This window comes from Lithobates pipiens, unplaced genomic scaffold (genome assembly GCF_037356315.1).
Source record: "Lithobates pipiens isolate NorthernLeopardFrog02 unplaced genomic scaffold, aLitPip1_a1.2 Scaffold_18, whole genome shotgun sequence".
In the NCBI taxonomy this organism is placed as follows: domain Eukaryota; kingdom Metazoa; phylum Chordata; class Amphibia; order Anura; family Ranidae; genus Lithobates; species Lithobates pipiens.
In genome coordinates, this window is record NW_027507758.1 from 508,486,731 (window position 1) to 508,504,672 (window position 17,942).

Below are 17,942 nucleotides of genomic sequence, written 5' to 3' on the forward strand. Positions count from 1 at the left end.
ACCCAGGTCCCCAAACACTTTTTAGGACAGTAACTTACACATTACCCTTTAAAATTAGCACTTTAGATTTCGAACGTTCGAGTCCCATAGATTTTAATAGGGTTCTAAATTTCACACGAAGTTTAGGTCTGTTCGCAGGTTCTGGTGCGAACCGAACCGGGGGTGTTCGGCTCATCCTTATTTGTGACCCTACAGCCAGTTTGTGTGGCACTCATTGATGCTACAGACAGTTTGTATGGTATTCAGTGACCCTGCAGACAGTTTGTGTGGAACTTGCCTATGCTATTTATGAGCCTCTTCTAATGAAGTCCCTACCAAACATATCCTCCCTCAGGCAGAAATGGCTGAGGGACATCCCAGATCTTGATGATGAAGATTGGACAGCTATTTGGAACTCCACATTCAAACGCCTATTTTACATTAGGGATAGACTTGCTCAATATAAAAATCTGCACAGGGCCTATTTTATACCATATTGCCACCACAAACTAAACCCAGTTTCTTCTCTGGAGGAATTTATACATGTCTTTAACATAGAATGACACATGTCTGAGGCCGCGTACACACGGGCGGATTGTCTGGCCAACTAAGTTCGTCAGACAATCCGACAGACAATCCGTCCTACTTTTGAATGAACGGACTTGACCACACACGATGAGCAGACAGTCCGCCGAAAGCTTGCGCGATGACGTGTACGGCACGTACGACGGGACTAGAAATTCGACGTCCAATACACTGCAATGCAACCTTCGGCCGTGTAAATCCTTTCTGAGCATACGCCATACTTAGTCCGTCGAACTAGCCTACTCACGAGTGGATTGTCCGCTGAAACCAAGTTTGGACGGACTGTATTACGGAAATTCCGAAAGACTTAGTCCGCCAGACTGTCTGCTGAAAAAGTCAGCTGAAGCCCACACACGAGCGGATTGTCCGCTGAAACACGTTTCAGCGGACTAAGTTGGACAGACAGTCCGCCCGTGTGTACGCGGCCTAAGAGTCTGATATGGCTGCACATCCCGATACAAATGTTTGAAAAAAATGGAAAATTCCTCATGGGGTTTTATAGCAGCAGGAAACTAATCAAAAGAGTTCATAAAAATTATTAATTTTATTTATCACAAGACAATTGGACATGACTATAATACAAAAAGTTAAAATGTGAGCTCTGGTTTACACAATGTGAGACAGGTTGGGCTAAAGGAAAATCAAACAGTGAATAATACAATGTGATATAATTTATGAACAATATACACCAAAGGGTATTGCCTCACAGTATTGATAAGGAATAATTATAATATCCAATGTTGGGAAATGCCCCAATGCATTTTGACCTTGAGGATTATGGTCTTCTTCTTCTTTAATTTCTACAAATACATCAGAAAGGACACACATAAGCAAAAAAATACACAATCACATTCCTTTCACATTATCATTTATTCAAATTGGTAATCACACTGTATTTACCCCTTCCACCAAGACAGCTCACTTCTCCAGAGACTTCTTTTTGTTAAAAAACATACAAAAGGAGACAGAAAATTCCCCCAATGATGATCCCAGACCTCGCTTGAAAGTTGCGCTCACTTACGCCCCAAAGGGGCAGCCCCGGCCCATAGGGCTTACAAGTGGTCACGGATTAATCGGCCCCCCAAAAGGGGAAGCCCATAGACCAAAACACCTGAAAGTTAGTATAATTATGCAAATTCGTTTTCTATATATTCATTATATTGCTATTATGACATGGATTAAAAAATATAATAGAATAAGAAACAGCACTTATAATTGTTCTAAACAAGAGAAGATCTAAAGATATTTTTTTTAAATCCCCTCCAGATAATACCAAAGGCACATAGTTGCTCATATATTATTTACATTTTTTTCTAAATATTATGAAGCTTACCTTCAGGTCAAATGACTCAAATATAGCCATCTATACCTGAAAAGATCGGTCTAAATTGATCATTGGTTTCCATATTAAAATATTAACAAGACCTAAAACAAGTGATTGAAGTGCCATGTGAGAAACATTTTTTTTTTTATTCAGGTTGCCCCCTCTTTTATAAAAAGGGCGACCGAAATACAAGTACACATAAAATCAGGTACACATAAAATCAAAACATCCATACATAAAACAAAAATGTGATAAATAACGCATGCTATGTGATGTAACATGAAAAATATTATATTGGTGTGTATAGTGTGCCATAAATCAAGTGCTAAATTAAAGTAATGGTGACCAAAAATTGTATGATCTAGCAGCAGGTATAACAAACAAGCTGCCAGAAAGCAATAAAAACAACTGAGGAGCTCTGATAGGGAGCCCCTCCTGTTATACCCCTGTCAATTGTGCTTACTTGATTACAGGTGTGTTTCATTTGGCCATTAACTCACTTCCACCGGGAGGAGCCATCAGGCCGCTGAAGGCAGCCCTTCTGTGGCCACCTCAGCGTTCCGTTTGTTGAGTATTGAGTTACCAAGTAACGTCCTCATGTCACCACTCAGGTATAACCTTTGTGCTAACTGCATGATGTATCACTAAGCTTTTGGCCTTGCGGGCCAAATTTTCTACTTTTGTATACAACTTGCATCTTATGTTCACTTTGTTCTACTTTACATTTGGAAATGATTTGTACTTCTATGAATATAAAATAAAAACCTTTTGAAAGAATATGCGAATAATACACAATCTCAACTCAAATGTATCCAATAAAGTATACACATAACATAAATAACATTGATTGTTACCACTTTAAACTATAATAGCAACACCCTGTGAAGTGAATAGTTGCAATAGATTCTATGAATAAATAAATAAATAACATTATGGATTATAATTATAATTGATTCACTGGTCACTATCTAAGGAACGTTGGACTCTATGTTTTAAAACTGAACACTTTATTTATTTACTTATTCATAGAATTTCATGGATACATTTGAGTTGAGTTTGTGTATTATGCGCATATTCACTGAGTATTTAGCGCTGCTCATTCTACACTGCTTGGTAGGATTTTTTCACACAACAGTGGTACAATGTGGAAAAAATACAGTATAGAATAGGTGGGTACATCTGCGTGCAAAAGATAAAAGGGGGTGAGAATTTCTAATTATCCATATTGGCACAAAACAAAAGCATATGTATCTGTGCATCATCTATTGTATCCGGAAAAGAAAAATACTTTCATGCCAGGATTTAAAGAGAGCAGTGTCTCAATGTAATATACATGTCACAAATTGCTCTCTCCACCAACCTCTCCCTTTGTGTCCACACAGTTGTTACCACCTCACCATATCTGGTCTTTCCTGAGTTGTACCCATTTAAAAAAGGAGCAAATTAAATTGACTCATTAAGACCTGGATACATCGTGGCGCCAAGTGAATATATCCATTTCTGTTCCATTTGTAATAGCCTATTATTCCAATCGCCAGCTCTCCCCGGAATGTGCATCCGGTCTAAGGCGGCAAATTACATTTTTGGCATTCTATAATTATGCTGTGTGGCCACATGTCTCCCTAAAGGGAGATAGACATTACCTATTTCCATGCTGTAGACATGCTTAGCCATTCTGCACCAATACCTTTGCCTTGTTTTACCGTCGTAAAATGTGCCGCACTCGCAGGTCATTAAATAGACGACTACAGAAGTTTGGCAGTTTACAAAATGTTTAGGTTTAAACACTTGTCCATTAGGAAGGATGAATATTTTCTTCTTTCTAATCCATGGACAATGAGCACAATGTCCACATGGAAAGGTGCCTTACACTAAACAATGTTTTTATTGGATTTGCGATTCTCACTTTTTACCTACTTATCTTTAAGGGACAAAGCCCATTTAAAAGTGATAGAAGGAACTAGAGAGACAAAGTGCTTTATCATGTTGGCGTCCGTAAGGATAGACCAATGTTTTTCAATAATATTGCAAATTTGTTTATGGTGTTGTGAAAATGGCATAATCATGCGCATAGCATCAGCCTTTTTGCTACTCTTTGTTTGTGCCCTGAATAGCAAAGTTTCCCGAGTTTGTTCATTCATTCGGTTATATGCTTTGCGTAAACAGGAACGACTGTAACCTTGATCCAACAATCACATCTGAAGCTGGCCAGCTTATTTTGTGAATAATGTCTCATTAGAACAATTCCTCCGCAAACGGGGGTATTGTCCATTAGACATGTGCATTAGTTTTCATCCAAATGCATTTTTGTCCGAATTTCAGGTATTTTCATTATCGTTTTAACCAACGATAACAAAAGTGCAGAATATGAAAAATGAAAGATCCGACATAAATGCTTTATTTTCATAACACTGACAAAAACAATCTGTGTCTATCGAACCTGTGGTCCAATGTGCCTAACCTTAAAGGAGTTGTATAGTCTTTTTTACAACTTTTAGCTACAGGTAAGCCTATAATAAGGCTTACGTGTAGGTACAAAAATATCTCCTAAACCTGTACGGTTTAGGAGATATTCCCCTCGCAATGCACCACTGACTACAGCAGCGCATGTGCACAGGGGATTCTCGGCAGACGCCGGACCCTAGCGGAAATAGATCTCCCGTGTGCATGCGCGGGAGTGCCGATATCGCGGCTCCGGCCACTCACAGCGCCGGAGCCGCGATACTCGGAAGCTGACATGTTCCCTCGGCGTGGATCGGGCGAGATGTCGGGACCTCGTTCTAAGGTAAGTATTTCATAATGAGCTAGTATGCAGTGCATACTAGGTCATTATGCCTTTTCCCTTGCAGGTATGGAAAAAAAAAACTCAGTGGGTTTACTACCGCTTTAACTCTATTAGTCCAGGATTATTTGACATAGAGAGAAAAGATTTGACATAGAGAGAAAAGATTTGACATAGAGAGAAAAGATTGCTGCTGGAATTGGGTGGGGGAAGTAAAATAAAAATCTTTAACTTTTTCATAATAATCTGCTGCTATTGTGTTAGTGTTGTGAACTTGATAGTGATGCTAGTGTTGCTAGTGTTGTGATAGCCTCAGAGGCTGCTGTGTTGTGGGGGGGAGGGAGGAATTTATTATTATATAATCTATATTACAGATTGAGATTCTATATAGATTCTATATACCCTATCTTGTTACCTGTCTGATCAGTGATCACTATCACCAGTCTATTTTCTGTTTGAACTATATACATTCAACATGAACGACAAAGATTCGACAAAGCAGTGAAAAACATACAAATGTCGAATCTTTGGCTTATGGCGTCTGTCGAAAGTTCTAAGAAGATTCAACGGAGCAGTTAAACTATACAGAGTCATACAGTTTAGCTGCTCCATCAAATCTTCTTTGAACATTCAACAGACACCATAAGCCTTCAATGACAGATTGGACCTTAATTAATTTGGATTTTCAGACTAATGCAATTTTTAACAAAAAACTAAATAAGTAAAAACACATTTTGGGAGTAACTAAATAAATGTATTTTCCAGACGAAAACAAAATTCCAAAACAAAATATTTCAGTGTACACATGTCTATTGTCCATATGGAATGGAATTCTTCAAGGGACATGGATGGAAACTGTCCATGTTTTATACATTTCTTTTGGTGTTGTCTGGCTATCTCACAGTATTGGGGGGGGGGCAGTTGTTAACATAATGCAATGGCAGAAAACTTCCTTTACTCCTTCCCCCTAAATGTGTCCACTGGCTACAGCCAAGAGGAATCTTCTTGGGTTACTCCTATTTTATGCCAGGAAGACAATTACTTTGAATTGAAAGGAACTTCCCCCCCCCCCTTAAACTATTTATGTCAGTACCGTATATACTCGAGTATAAGCCAAGATTTTCAGCCTCTTTTTTGAGGCTGAAAGTGCCCCCCTCGGCTTATGCTCGAGTCATCGCCGTCTGCCTGCCCGATCAGCGTGTCGAGCAGACAGACGGCGGCCATTCTACTATTCAAAAGCCGCGCCTCCGTCTGTGATAGGCGGAACACTCAATTTCCCAGCAGTCAGTGGTCCGCCTATCACGGACATCCGCTCATCCTCATACTATGGACGAGGATGAGAGGATGTCCGTGATAGGCGGAACACAGACTGCTGGGAAATTGAGTGTTCCGCCTATCACAGATGGAGGCGCGGCTTTTGAACAGTGGAATGGCCGCCGAGGCGCCGACGAAGAGCGGCGATCCTGGCATGGCAGAAGGACGGAGGCTCGGGACGGGACGGAGGCTCGGGACGGAGGCTCGGGACGGAGGCTCGGGACGGAGGCTCGGGACACAGGTAGGCTGGACACACAAGGCTGCACGGACACACACACAGGGATGGATGGACACACACACAGGCATGGATGGACACACACACAGGCATGGATGGACACACACACAGGCATGGATGGACACACACACAGGCATGGATGGACACACTCACAGGCATGGATGGACACACACACAGGGATGGATGGACACACACACAGGGATGGATGGACACACACACACAGGGATGGATGGACACACAGGGATGGACGGACACACAGGGATGGACAGGCATGTCTCACCCTCGGCTTATACACGAGTCAATAAGTTTCCTAGTTTTTTGGGGGGTAAATTGGGGGCCTCAGCTTATATTCGGGTCGGCCTATACTCGAGTATATACGGTATATCACAAGCAACAAGTGAGGTGCAAACATCATCTGTGAGTTGGCAGAGAATAAGGAAGATGGTAGGCAAGTTTTGACTGGTAGGGGTACAGAGAAGGAGGTAGCTAAGTACTGCTAATTGTATTTGCATCAAAATAGGCAGGTTTTTTTAAGTTAGGGAGTCCACTACTATACCACAGGAAGCATTTTGTTATATCTGTTTGATAAGTGCAAAATAAATCTGTAGATCTTGTCACAAGTTCAGACCTCACCCTGACATACACGTTAAATTAATTATGATAAACTGGGACATCACTTTGAATTAATTACACTTTGGAAATCACATTAGTATACCATGAGAAATTATAGTACTACATCGCTAAACTCTTTGATCTCTGGGAAGAAAATAAACCATTCTACAAGTATTATGTTATAGACTTCTACACGTTATTTTAATGGATATTATATATAGAATGGAGAAATAAAATTCCTTGGAGAAAATGCAATTATATATATATATATATATATATATATATATATATATATATATATATATCCTGAAATGATTGAATACAAATATAAAACTAGTTGAAGCATTTCCAAAAATATGTGCCTGAGCTATTTTAATAAGGATCCAGATGAAAATATTATCACACAGCTAGTTGGATCCTCCATACTGCCTGTATTTGGTTTATGAAGAGTATTTAGATAGCAATGAACATCTCCATAACCCAATCCTTCCCCAATCTATAGAAGTGGAAGTGATGGTATTATTTTTTTCTCAGAAAGTTTCTTTAAGGGCCCATTAAAGAGGAAGTAAACCCTGATGAGTTTACTTCCTCTTTCATTCCCTGCAAAGGCAAAGCATAATGGACTACTATGCATCGCATAGTAGCCCATTATGTGTCACTTACCTGACACAGGAGCCAGCGAAGTCGCCGCTGTCCCCTGTAGTCCGCCACATCCATCTTGTTGGTGGGGTCTCGCAGTTCCGCAGCTGTCATTCGGCGAAGCCGCGATGACGTCACTCCCGCGCATGCGCACAGGAGCCGACACGCGCGGCAGCTCCGTCGCTGAGAATGCCGTGCTCAGCGCGCCTGCGCACCGCTGTCTACGGCGCATGCGCCGTAGACAGCGGTGCCCGTTTTCGGGTAAATATCTCCTAAACCATATAGGTTTAGGAGATATTGCTTGGACCTACAGGTAAGCCTTAATCTAGGCTTACCTGTAGGTCAAAGTGGTTTGTAAGGGTTTACAACCACTTTAAGACTATGCCTTGAGTTATTACGTGTGCATTAATGCAGCTCACTCTCATGCATTAAGGTAGCTTATTTATTTTGAGTGGACTCACCGTTCACCTTTATTCACTAGAAAATAAACCTGACCCTTCTTTATGGGCAATGTTGTGAAGCAGTGCAGGGGTATTGCCCATTTCTTTAATAGCGCATTGGAGTGCCACTAGTGCCATTAATGACACTGCAAGGCACCACCACAATTCACATGTTAAAATGCATTGCACGTATGTGCATGCAAAAGTAAATTTCTGCAATGCAAAAATGTGAATTGTCCCTTAAAGAAAATTGTACTGAATTAAACACAAGTCACCATTGCTTACATCCAATGACACCCCCCAGCTGCCTTCACTCTCAGTACTTTGAAATTCACTGAGATGACATGAGCATGCATCCAGTGAAGGAAGAAAGCTATAACTCTTGATCTGATCCTGATCTTTGATCTGAATCCTGATTAAGGCATTCTGATAGCAGGAAAATGTCTTCATTCACCTCAACTATGTGGAAAGGGGAATCTGGTTCATTTTTTTTCGGTCGACCCACTGGTTGAATGAAAAAAACGTCTATGTCATGGGTGCTCAACCTGTGGCCATCCAGCTGTTGCAGAAGTAAAATGCCCATCATGCCTCTCCCTTTGGGAGTCATGCTTGTAACTCTCAGCCTTGCAATGCATCATGGTACTTGTAGTTCTGCAACAGCTGGAGGGCCACAGGTTGAGCACCTATGATCTATGTGCTGCCTAAGGGTTCAGATAAGGACTTTCAGCCTGTTTGCTGCCACATTCCATATTTGATGGAACTTTTTTCAAGTGCAACAGCTGGAGGCTTCAGTGAACAAAGCACCAACATACATTAAGCTCTTCGTGCTGGCCAAATGTACCCACATGCCAAGAGACCGCATATATGTGGCCCTGTGTAAGCCACTTACTGTGCTGAAAGTGCGATTCCTGCAAGCTCCCAGCATGGTAGCTGGTGGTTACCATAGCTGGTGGTTACTGGAAATCTCCTGATGCAAACTAGAGATTGGGAGCTTTCCAATCATGTGACTGCTGTGACAGCCAATCAAAGCTCACATGACCCAAATGCCCACCTCTGCCTCCTGGTGTTTAGAACCATTAAAGGGCTGGTAGGCGGCCGGCAGGAAGAGGATAATGAAGTTAAAGGATATCAAAGGAACAAATACCGACTCTATTTATTCATAGTAAGTGAATAATTAATAATGCAGTTGTACTTTACAAGCAGTTTTGCTCTGCTTGAAACATTGCAAATAATCAGTAGCAAGACTAAAACAACTGATTTTCTGTGGGAAACTTTTACTCTAGGTTTGAACCTTAGCATTATTGCAGCCCATGTTTGCACGGGCGTTCAAATAAATAGGCTAATGTGCCAGAGTTTCCCACAGAAAATGGTGCATGCACCTTTTTCAAAGCGCATCCTGACCATGCAATTTCCCTGTGGTTCTAGCACATGCAATCACACTGCCCTATTACATGTGTAGGCAGTGCCATTCAGAATGGCACTGCGGGTGGTTGTGAGTGTGGAAATCGCAGTGACACGCATAAGTGTGAACCTAGCTTTAATTTCCAAAGTGTTTGCAATGGTGAAGAAAAGAACCACAGGGAAACCTTGCATAGAAAGATGGAAATCTGAAAGGCGTCATTTTACCAATAGTATCCTTCACTCTCCAAACAAAATCAAACCAGTTATTTTTCTTCCACTGTTTCTTAAAGGAAATCTGTCACAAAGCAAAATATCATTGTGGAAAATCTTAGAGGGAAGCTGCTTTCAGGACAGTGATGTCAGTTCAAGTGAACGGAATTCCCTGTTCGACAGTTACTAAAGGGTATAGAAGCAATATAATCAAAACAATAATTGGATAATACAATTGTTTTATGTGCCCAAATAACATTGTCAGATGTTCTGCTCCTGTATTTTTTTGGCAAGGAGAACAGATTAAATTTTCCATTTATCAATCGTGGCTCCCTCAACTATCACCAATCCCTAAAACTAAGACTAGGGCTACACTGGTGATTAAATCCCTTTGAGATTTGAGAGTGATGAGCACACAGGCTTGGGTTCTGTTCTGGAAAGGTTTTTATAAAATCAGCCTGAAATCCAAAGCATATCACACTGCACAGCAAGTCTACCAGCAAATTCTTCACTTCTGGATTGGGGTGCCAATCTAACTGACAGTGCATTTCACAATGCAGTCGTGTGAAGCCAGTCTCAATCAATTATATATATTTTATAAATTTCTATACAAAAATTTTAAACAAAAATCGACCCTATTTTCTGCCTTTGGAGACTAACAATCATGCTGCACACAAGCATGCTGGCAGTAGCCTTGGGGGTGGAGTACTGACTCTTGACTGTATCTCCTTGCTTGTGCTTTATATACTGATTGTTTCTACTGTTAACTAACTGAAGAGATATGAGGCAGCTTTGACTGCACTGTGTTGATGAACATTGCACTGGTACGGCCCTAACTGACAATAACAAATACAAGCGCACAGTGCTCCCTCTGATTTTTTTTTTTTTATATATCTTTTACATTCCACAGCATATTATGTCAACTTTTGTAGAAAATGCTCAATCATTGTTCCTTTCTAATGAGACATCTGCCAATGAACTTAAATTATTAACAATTATATAGTTTATCAATAAGAGGAGTATAGAATTATTTATACACTAATCTTATAAACAATATATATTTGTAGCTATCACTGAAATAATATTTTGTTAATACGTCTTCCACAGACCCAATTCGTTTGAATTGCTGGCACAGGATGGAGTAAGCTCGGGGACTCTGCAGTTTCAATCGGCACATGACAGTGCAGACTGGCTACGAGCAATATCAACTAACATCAGTGATCTGATATTACAACATGTAAGTTCACTTTAAATCTTTTATACGGGTCAGGAAAAAATAAGTATATGTTGTGAAAACACAATCCCTGGAATTCTAAAAGAAGGGCACCGACAGATTTTGCAAAAGCGTCTTTCATGTGTACTAAAAGTGGTGCAGCATGTGCCAAATTCATGTAATTGTCTAGAACTTGTACTTTGAATTTGGTGCATGCTGTGCAATTTTTAGAATTCATGCATGACATTTTCGCAAAATCTGTCCGCACTAGTTTCTCTCTCTGTACGCAAAAAAAAAAAAAAAAGAGTTGTTCTTAATTAGCTCCACTTTCCAAAAATACAAACTCAGAATTTAGTTTCAATGTGCCACATTGTAGAAGTAGCGTATTTTAGAACTACGTGAGTTTGGTGCACAAGTTGCTGCCAGAACAAAAAGTGTTGCAGATACTTCATGGAATTTTACACAATACATTAACAAGACAATGCCATAAAAAATGGTGCAGCAGCTTTATTGCAATCCGCCAAAATGTGTGTTTTATTCAAAGAGAAACTCTGATCTAATTGAAAAATAAAATGTTAGTTTAAAGCATGAAACTGCAGAAACATCTAGAAAAACGTAACCAGTTAAAGCTTTATGTACTATTTTTGCAATTGACCAGAATCTGGTATTTAGTCAAGAATCAGATAACATTCTGAACTTTGTGCCTGGGCCCGCTCCCAGGATTAGTGCTGCTGTGCAAGGGTTGGCATAAGAGTACTATCAAGATCCATATGGTAGTTACTTAAAAATATATGTAATGATTTTGTAATAAATGTAAAAATGGATTAAAATTTTTTGGTAAAGCACAATTAAATCTTTAAGCTCCATTCATTAAATACCACTAAAAGAAAGCTCTATCTATCTCTATCTGATAACACAAAAATATTGATAAAATTAAAGGTCAATAATGCGATAAATATCAACCTTCTAATATTGCATAGTGCCCTAACACACTAATAATCAATGCATAAATCCATATATATATATATATATATATATATATATATATATATATATATATATATATATATATATATATATGTAAAATTATATATATATAAATATATGTGTCTTTCATCATAAAAAAAATAAAACCTTCGAACACACTATCTATTTGAACTAGTAAAAAAAAAGGGGGACAAAAACGCAAAATAAAGTATGCTGTAAAATATTCCATAGAAAAGTGTAACACAGACACCAAAATTAGGTATATAGTTTCACAATAGTTCCACTAACGAAATTCGAGTCTGTTTTAATTAATTCACATTTTCTGACTTCAATTTATGACCACCGTGATTGACGGTCCAATCAGAATTCCTGCTGCCTTTTCACATACATTGAATTAAATATAAGCCTCACTGTATTTCCGCAATACTCTATTGCACAGATTGTATGACATCCTGTATGGCTAAATCAATATGCACTCACATTATCCTGCAGTGTAGATCGCATTATTGACCTTTAATTTTATGCCCCAAAGAAAGCCTATGGGTTATGTCCCCGCCTATACATTTCAGCTGTTGTTGGCAATCTCTCCTCTTCACTGAAGCAGGCTCCTGGGGATATCATGGACTGGATTGGAGTGCCTTAACAATAGGTAGGTATAGACATATTTCCAATACAGGGTAGTTAGTATAGGGTTTAGAGAAGGGGTGGGGGCAGGTTTAAGCTTACAAAGTATTTGACTGGACTTCTTCCTTAAGTTATATAAGCTAAACACCCTGAATATTCTCCTCAAAAAAACACACCCTTTATATGAATAAAAAAATAGTAATTTTTTTTTCTTAAGGAAATTTTACCTAAGCAGTTGAATATTTCAGCTTTGATGAATTGTTAATTGTGTGTCTGTCTGCTGTTTCCGACATTTGCAATATGTGAATCCTGTGGGCAAACTGGTTAGCATGGACAAAGATCTCCAGGCAACTATACTGTTCTTAACCACTTGCTTACTGGGCACTTAAACCCCCCTCAGTCCCAGACCAATTTTCAGCTTTCAGTGCTCTCACATTTTGAATGACAATTACTCAGTCATGCAACACTGTAACCAAATGATTTTTTTGTCCTTTTCTTCATACCAATAGAGCTTTCTTTTGGTGGTATTTGATCACCTCTCGGTTTTTTATTTTCTGCGCTATAAATGAAAAAAGACCGAAAATTTTGAAAAAAAATGAATTTTTCTTCGTTTCTGTGACAAAATTTAGCAAATTAGCAATTTTTCTTCATAAATTTTGGCCACAATTTATACTACTACACATCTTTGGTAAAAATAACCCAAATTTTTGCATATTATATGATCTGTGTGAAATTTATAGAGTCTACAAGCTATGGTGCAAATCATAAAGATTTGCAAAAAAAGATCACATCTGATGTACTAAGGCCTATCTCCATTCTTGAGACCCTAACAAGCCAGGAAAGTACAAATGCCCCCCAAATGACCCCTTTTTGGAAAGTAGACATTCCAATGTATTTAGTAAGAGGCATGGTTAGTTATTTTAAGTTGTCATTTTTTCCCATAATTCTTTGCAAAATGACGATTTTTTTTTTTTATTTTTTTTTTCACAAAATTTTCATTGTAATAGCTTATTTCTCCCACACAGAATGTGCATACCACAAATAACACCCCAAAATACATTCTTCTACTCCTCCTGAGTATAACGATACCACATGTGTGAGACTTTTACACAGCCTGACCACATACAGAGGCCTAATTTTGAAGTAGCACCTTCAGGCATTCTAGGAGCATAAATTACACATTTCATTTCTCAACCACCTATTACAGTTTTGAAGGCCCTGGAACACCAGGGCAATGGAAACGTCCAGAAAATGACCCCATTTTGGAAAGCTAACACCCCAACGTATAATCTATGAGGCATAATGAGTCTTTTCAATGGTTCATTTTTTTCCAGAAGTTTTCGGAAAATGTGGAAAAAAATGAAAACGCATTTTTTTTTACACAAAGTTGTCCGTTTATAAGATATTTCCAACGCATAGCATTTACATAGCAAAAATAACACCCCAAAATACGTTCTACTACTCCTCCTGAGTATAACGATACCAAATGTGTGAGACTTTTACACAGCCTGACCACATACAGAGGCCTAATTTTGAAGTAGCACCTTCAGGCATTCTAAGAGCATAAATTACACATTTCATTTCTCAATCACCTATTACAGTTTTGAAGGCCCTGGAACACCAGGGCAATGGAAACGTCCAGAAAATGACCCCATTTTGGAAAGCTAACACCCCAACGTATAATCTATGAGGCATAATGAGTCTTTTCAATGGTTCATTTTTTTCCAGAAGTTTTCGGAAAATGTGGAAAAAAATGAAAACGCATTTTTTTTTACACAAAGTTGTCCGTTTATAAGATATTTCCAACGCATAGCATTTACATAGCAAAAATAACACCCCAAAATACGTTCTACTACTCCTCCTGAGTATAACGATACCACATGTGTGAGACTTTTACACAGCCTGACCACATACAGAGGCCTAATTTTGAAGTAGCACCTTCAGGCATTCTAAGAGCATAAATTACACATTTCATTTCTCAATCACCTATTACAGTTTTGAAGGCCCTGGAACACCAGGGCAATGGAAACGTCCAGAAAATGACCCCATTTTGGAAAGCTAACACCCCAACGTATAATCTATGAGGCATAATGAGTCTTTTCAATGGTTCATTTTTTTCCAGAAGTTTTCGGAAAATGTGGAAAAAAATGAAAACGCATTTTTTTTTACACAAAGTTGTCCGTTTATAAGATATTTCCAACGCATAGCATTTACATAGCAAAAATAACACCCCAAAATACGTTCTACTACTCCTCCTGAGTATAACGATACCAAATGTGTGAGACTTTTACACAGCCTGACCACATACAGAGGCCTAATTTTGAAGTAGCACCTTCAGGCATTCTAGGAGCATAAATTACACATTTCATTTCTCAACCACCTATTACAGTTTTGAAGGCCCTGGAACACCAGGGCAATGGAAACGTCCAGAAAATGACCCCATTTTGGAAAGCTAACACCCCAACGTATAATCTATGAGGCATAATGAGTCTTTTCAATGGTTCATTTTTTTCCAGAAGTTTTCGGAAAATGTGGAAAAAAATGAAAACGCATTTTTTTTTACACAAAGTTGTCCGTTTATAAGATATTTCCAACGCATAGCATTTACATAGCAAAAATAACACCCCAAAATACGTTCTACTACTCCTCCTGAGTATAACGATACCAAATGTGTGAGACTTTTACACAGCCTGACCACATACAGAGGCCTAATTTTGAAGTAGCACCTTCAGGCATTCTAGGAGCATAAATTACACATTTCATTTCTCAACCACCTATTACAGTTTTGAAGGCCCTGGAACACCAGGGCAATGGAAACGTCCAGAAAATGACCCCATTTTGGAAAGCTAACACCCCAACGTATAATCTATGAGGCATAATGAGTCTTTTCAATGGTTCATTTTTTTCCAGAAGTTTTCGGAAAATGTGGAAAAAAATGAAAACGCATTTTTTTTTACACAAAGTTGTCCGTTTATAAGATATTTCCAACGCATAGCATTTACATAGCAAAAATAACACCCCAAAATACGTTCTACTACTCCTCCTGAGTATAACGATACCACATGTGTGAGACTTTTACACAGCCTGACCAAATACAGAGGCGCAACATGCAAGAAACACCGTCGGCGTTCCAGGGACACATAGCCTGCACATACCAAGAATTACACCCCCAAATACATTATGCTGAGCAAAGGGTAAAGAAAAGATTACCTGTGGTTTTAGAAGCGCAGTTGTCCACAGGAGGATATCACTGGTCCAGGCAGCAGGCAGGGACTTGGTCAGCAACAGCGAACACAGTTTTTCAGGCAGCAGGCAGGGATACTGTCCATATTACAGTCCAGGGTTAGTGCAGAGATGTCAGCAGTGCCAAAAATATTGGTCCTGGTAGTAGGCAGGTCCTTGTGGTGTGGTCAGTGCGGCATGATGGCAGTAAGTCCTACAGGCAGCAGACAAAAGTAGAGCCTCGTTCAGGACAGAATGGGGATAGGGGTAGAGGCTTCTCCCTCCCAAATCTCTTTGAAGCCTCCGAGTCTCCAGACCCTAATCTAGGAATAAGAAAACAAAGAAAATTGTTTTCTTCTTCCAGAAAAACTATACTGGAGCCCCTCACATATGTGAGACCCCGTGTTGAATCCCACTAGTCCAGTTGCAGAATACAAGATCAGTCCAAGAGGCAGGCAAATATCGTGGTCAAACAGTCCAAGGTCAGTTCCAGATCAGGCAGAGATATATACAGAATCGTTAGACAGAAGCATGGTCGAATAACAGTCCAGGGTCAGTTCCAGATGAGGCAGAGGTATGTACAGAATCGTTAGGCAGAAGCGTGGTCGAATAACAGTCCAGGGTCAGTTCCAGATCAGGCAGCGGTATGTACAGAATCGGCAGGCATAAGAGTGGTCAAATAACAAGCCAGGGTCCGTTACAGAGCAGGCAGTGGCATAAGGGGTGTGAAGGTGTATGAAGGCAGGAACTGAGGATTATGTTTACCATACTTCACTAAAAATTTATTGAAGTATGGTAACGCCGAAAACAGTCGCCTATACAGAGGCCTGGTTGGGAAGGACATTGTGCACAATAATAAGATGTGTCTTTTCTGACTCCTGCTTTGGTACACACCTTACATCTTTTTTGGCGTCTTTTGCCTGCTGGTGTGGGGGGAATTTTATCCGGAAAGTGGCGCTCGGAGAGTCGACTTACAACGTCTGATCGGATATTTTCTGGTGGGCCGTTTGGGAAAATAAGGGCTGTGAAAACTTCCTCCTGGTAGCCAAAGAAACGTTTGGGGTTTTGGGTGGCGTTGCTGTAAATTACATATGAATTGTAAATGGCCAATTGAAAAAAATAAATTACTACTTTTTTGTACCAATGATATGTCCGTCTTGAGACCAGATATGGTTCCATCATTTGGTCGTTGAAGTCGACTCCTCCCATGAACAAATTATACTCTGAAATACATTTGGGTTTCTTTACGGGGCCATTCCTTCTGGGGATTTCTACGAAGGTATCGTTGTGGATAGAAGATAACATGTACACATCTCTTCTGTCCCTCCACTTCACTGCCAGAACCTCCTTGTTTCTTAGACTTGCGGTTTCTCCTTTCCGCAGCTTCTTGTTCACCAGACTTTGAGGAAAGCCCTTCCGGTTCTTTTTTACAGTGCCACATGCTGGCGTCTTCTTCCGGTGAAGGTTGTGGAACAGGGGCAGAGATGTGTAGAAGTTGTCTACATAGAGGTGGTAGCCTTTATCCAGTAGGGGGTATATGAGGTCCCAAACAATTTTTCCGCTGGATCCCAAATAATCCGGACAATTAGGGGGCTGTAGCTGGGTGTCCTTCCCTTCGTACACCTTGAAGGAATATGTGTACCCTGTGGCTCGGTCACATAATTTGTAGACCTTCACCCCATAGCGGGCCCTTTTGCTGGGCATAAATTGCTTCATCCTAAGCCTGCCACTAAATTTAATAAGGGACTCATCCACACATATGTGTTGGTCCGGGGTAAACAATTTGGGGAATATTTCAGAAAAATAATTTAGTATTGGTCGAATTTTGTAAAGGCGGTCAAAATTTGGATCATTTCGTGGAAGGCACTGGGAATTGTCACTGAAATGTAAGAACCTCAGGATCATCTGATATCTGTGTCTGGGCATTACCGCGGAGAAGAGCGGTGAGTGGTGGAGGGGGTGGGTTGACCAGTAGGTACGTAATTGGTTTTTTTTGTTGAGTCCCATATTAAATGTGAGGCCTAAAAAAAGCTTGAACTCCTCCACCGTTAGGTCTCTCCATTCGTAGGGACGGGCATAATAGGAGGTTGGATTTTGAAAAATACATTGTTGTGCATACAGGTTGCACTGGGCCACAATTGACGCCAACATGTCCTCCGTAAAAATTAAATTAAAAAAATCGATGGGGCTAAAATTCTCCGTGTCCACCTGGACTCCTGGCTGGGCGGTGAAAGGGGGAACATTGGCCTCTCCTGAATTAGGAGGAAGCCACAAGGGGTTCTGAAGGGCATAGGGAAGGCCAGCATGGCTCCTAACCCTTTGGGGCTGAGATGACACCCCACTGGTACTTGGCCTTTCTTGCTGGGGCACTGCAG

General features: G+C 40.0%; 1 protein-coding gene across 2 annotated transcripts in view; it reads left to right on the top strand.

Moving 5' to 3' along the window:
* The window catches only part of SNTG2 (syntrophin gamma 2), a 787,936-nt gene that overhangs the window by 521,895 nt on the left and 248,099 nt on the right, over positions 1-17,942 (top strand). For both annotated transcript variants that reach the window (XM_077488701.1, XM_077488702.1), the window contains exon 10: positions 10,629-10,758. In XM_077488701.1, coding sequence (XP_077344827.1) covers positions 10,629-10,758 — 130 coding nt within the window. The remainder of the gene's footprint in view (positions 1-10,628; positions 10,759-17,942) is intronic.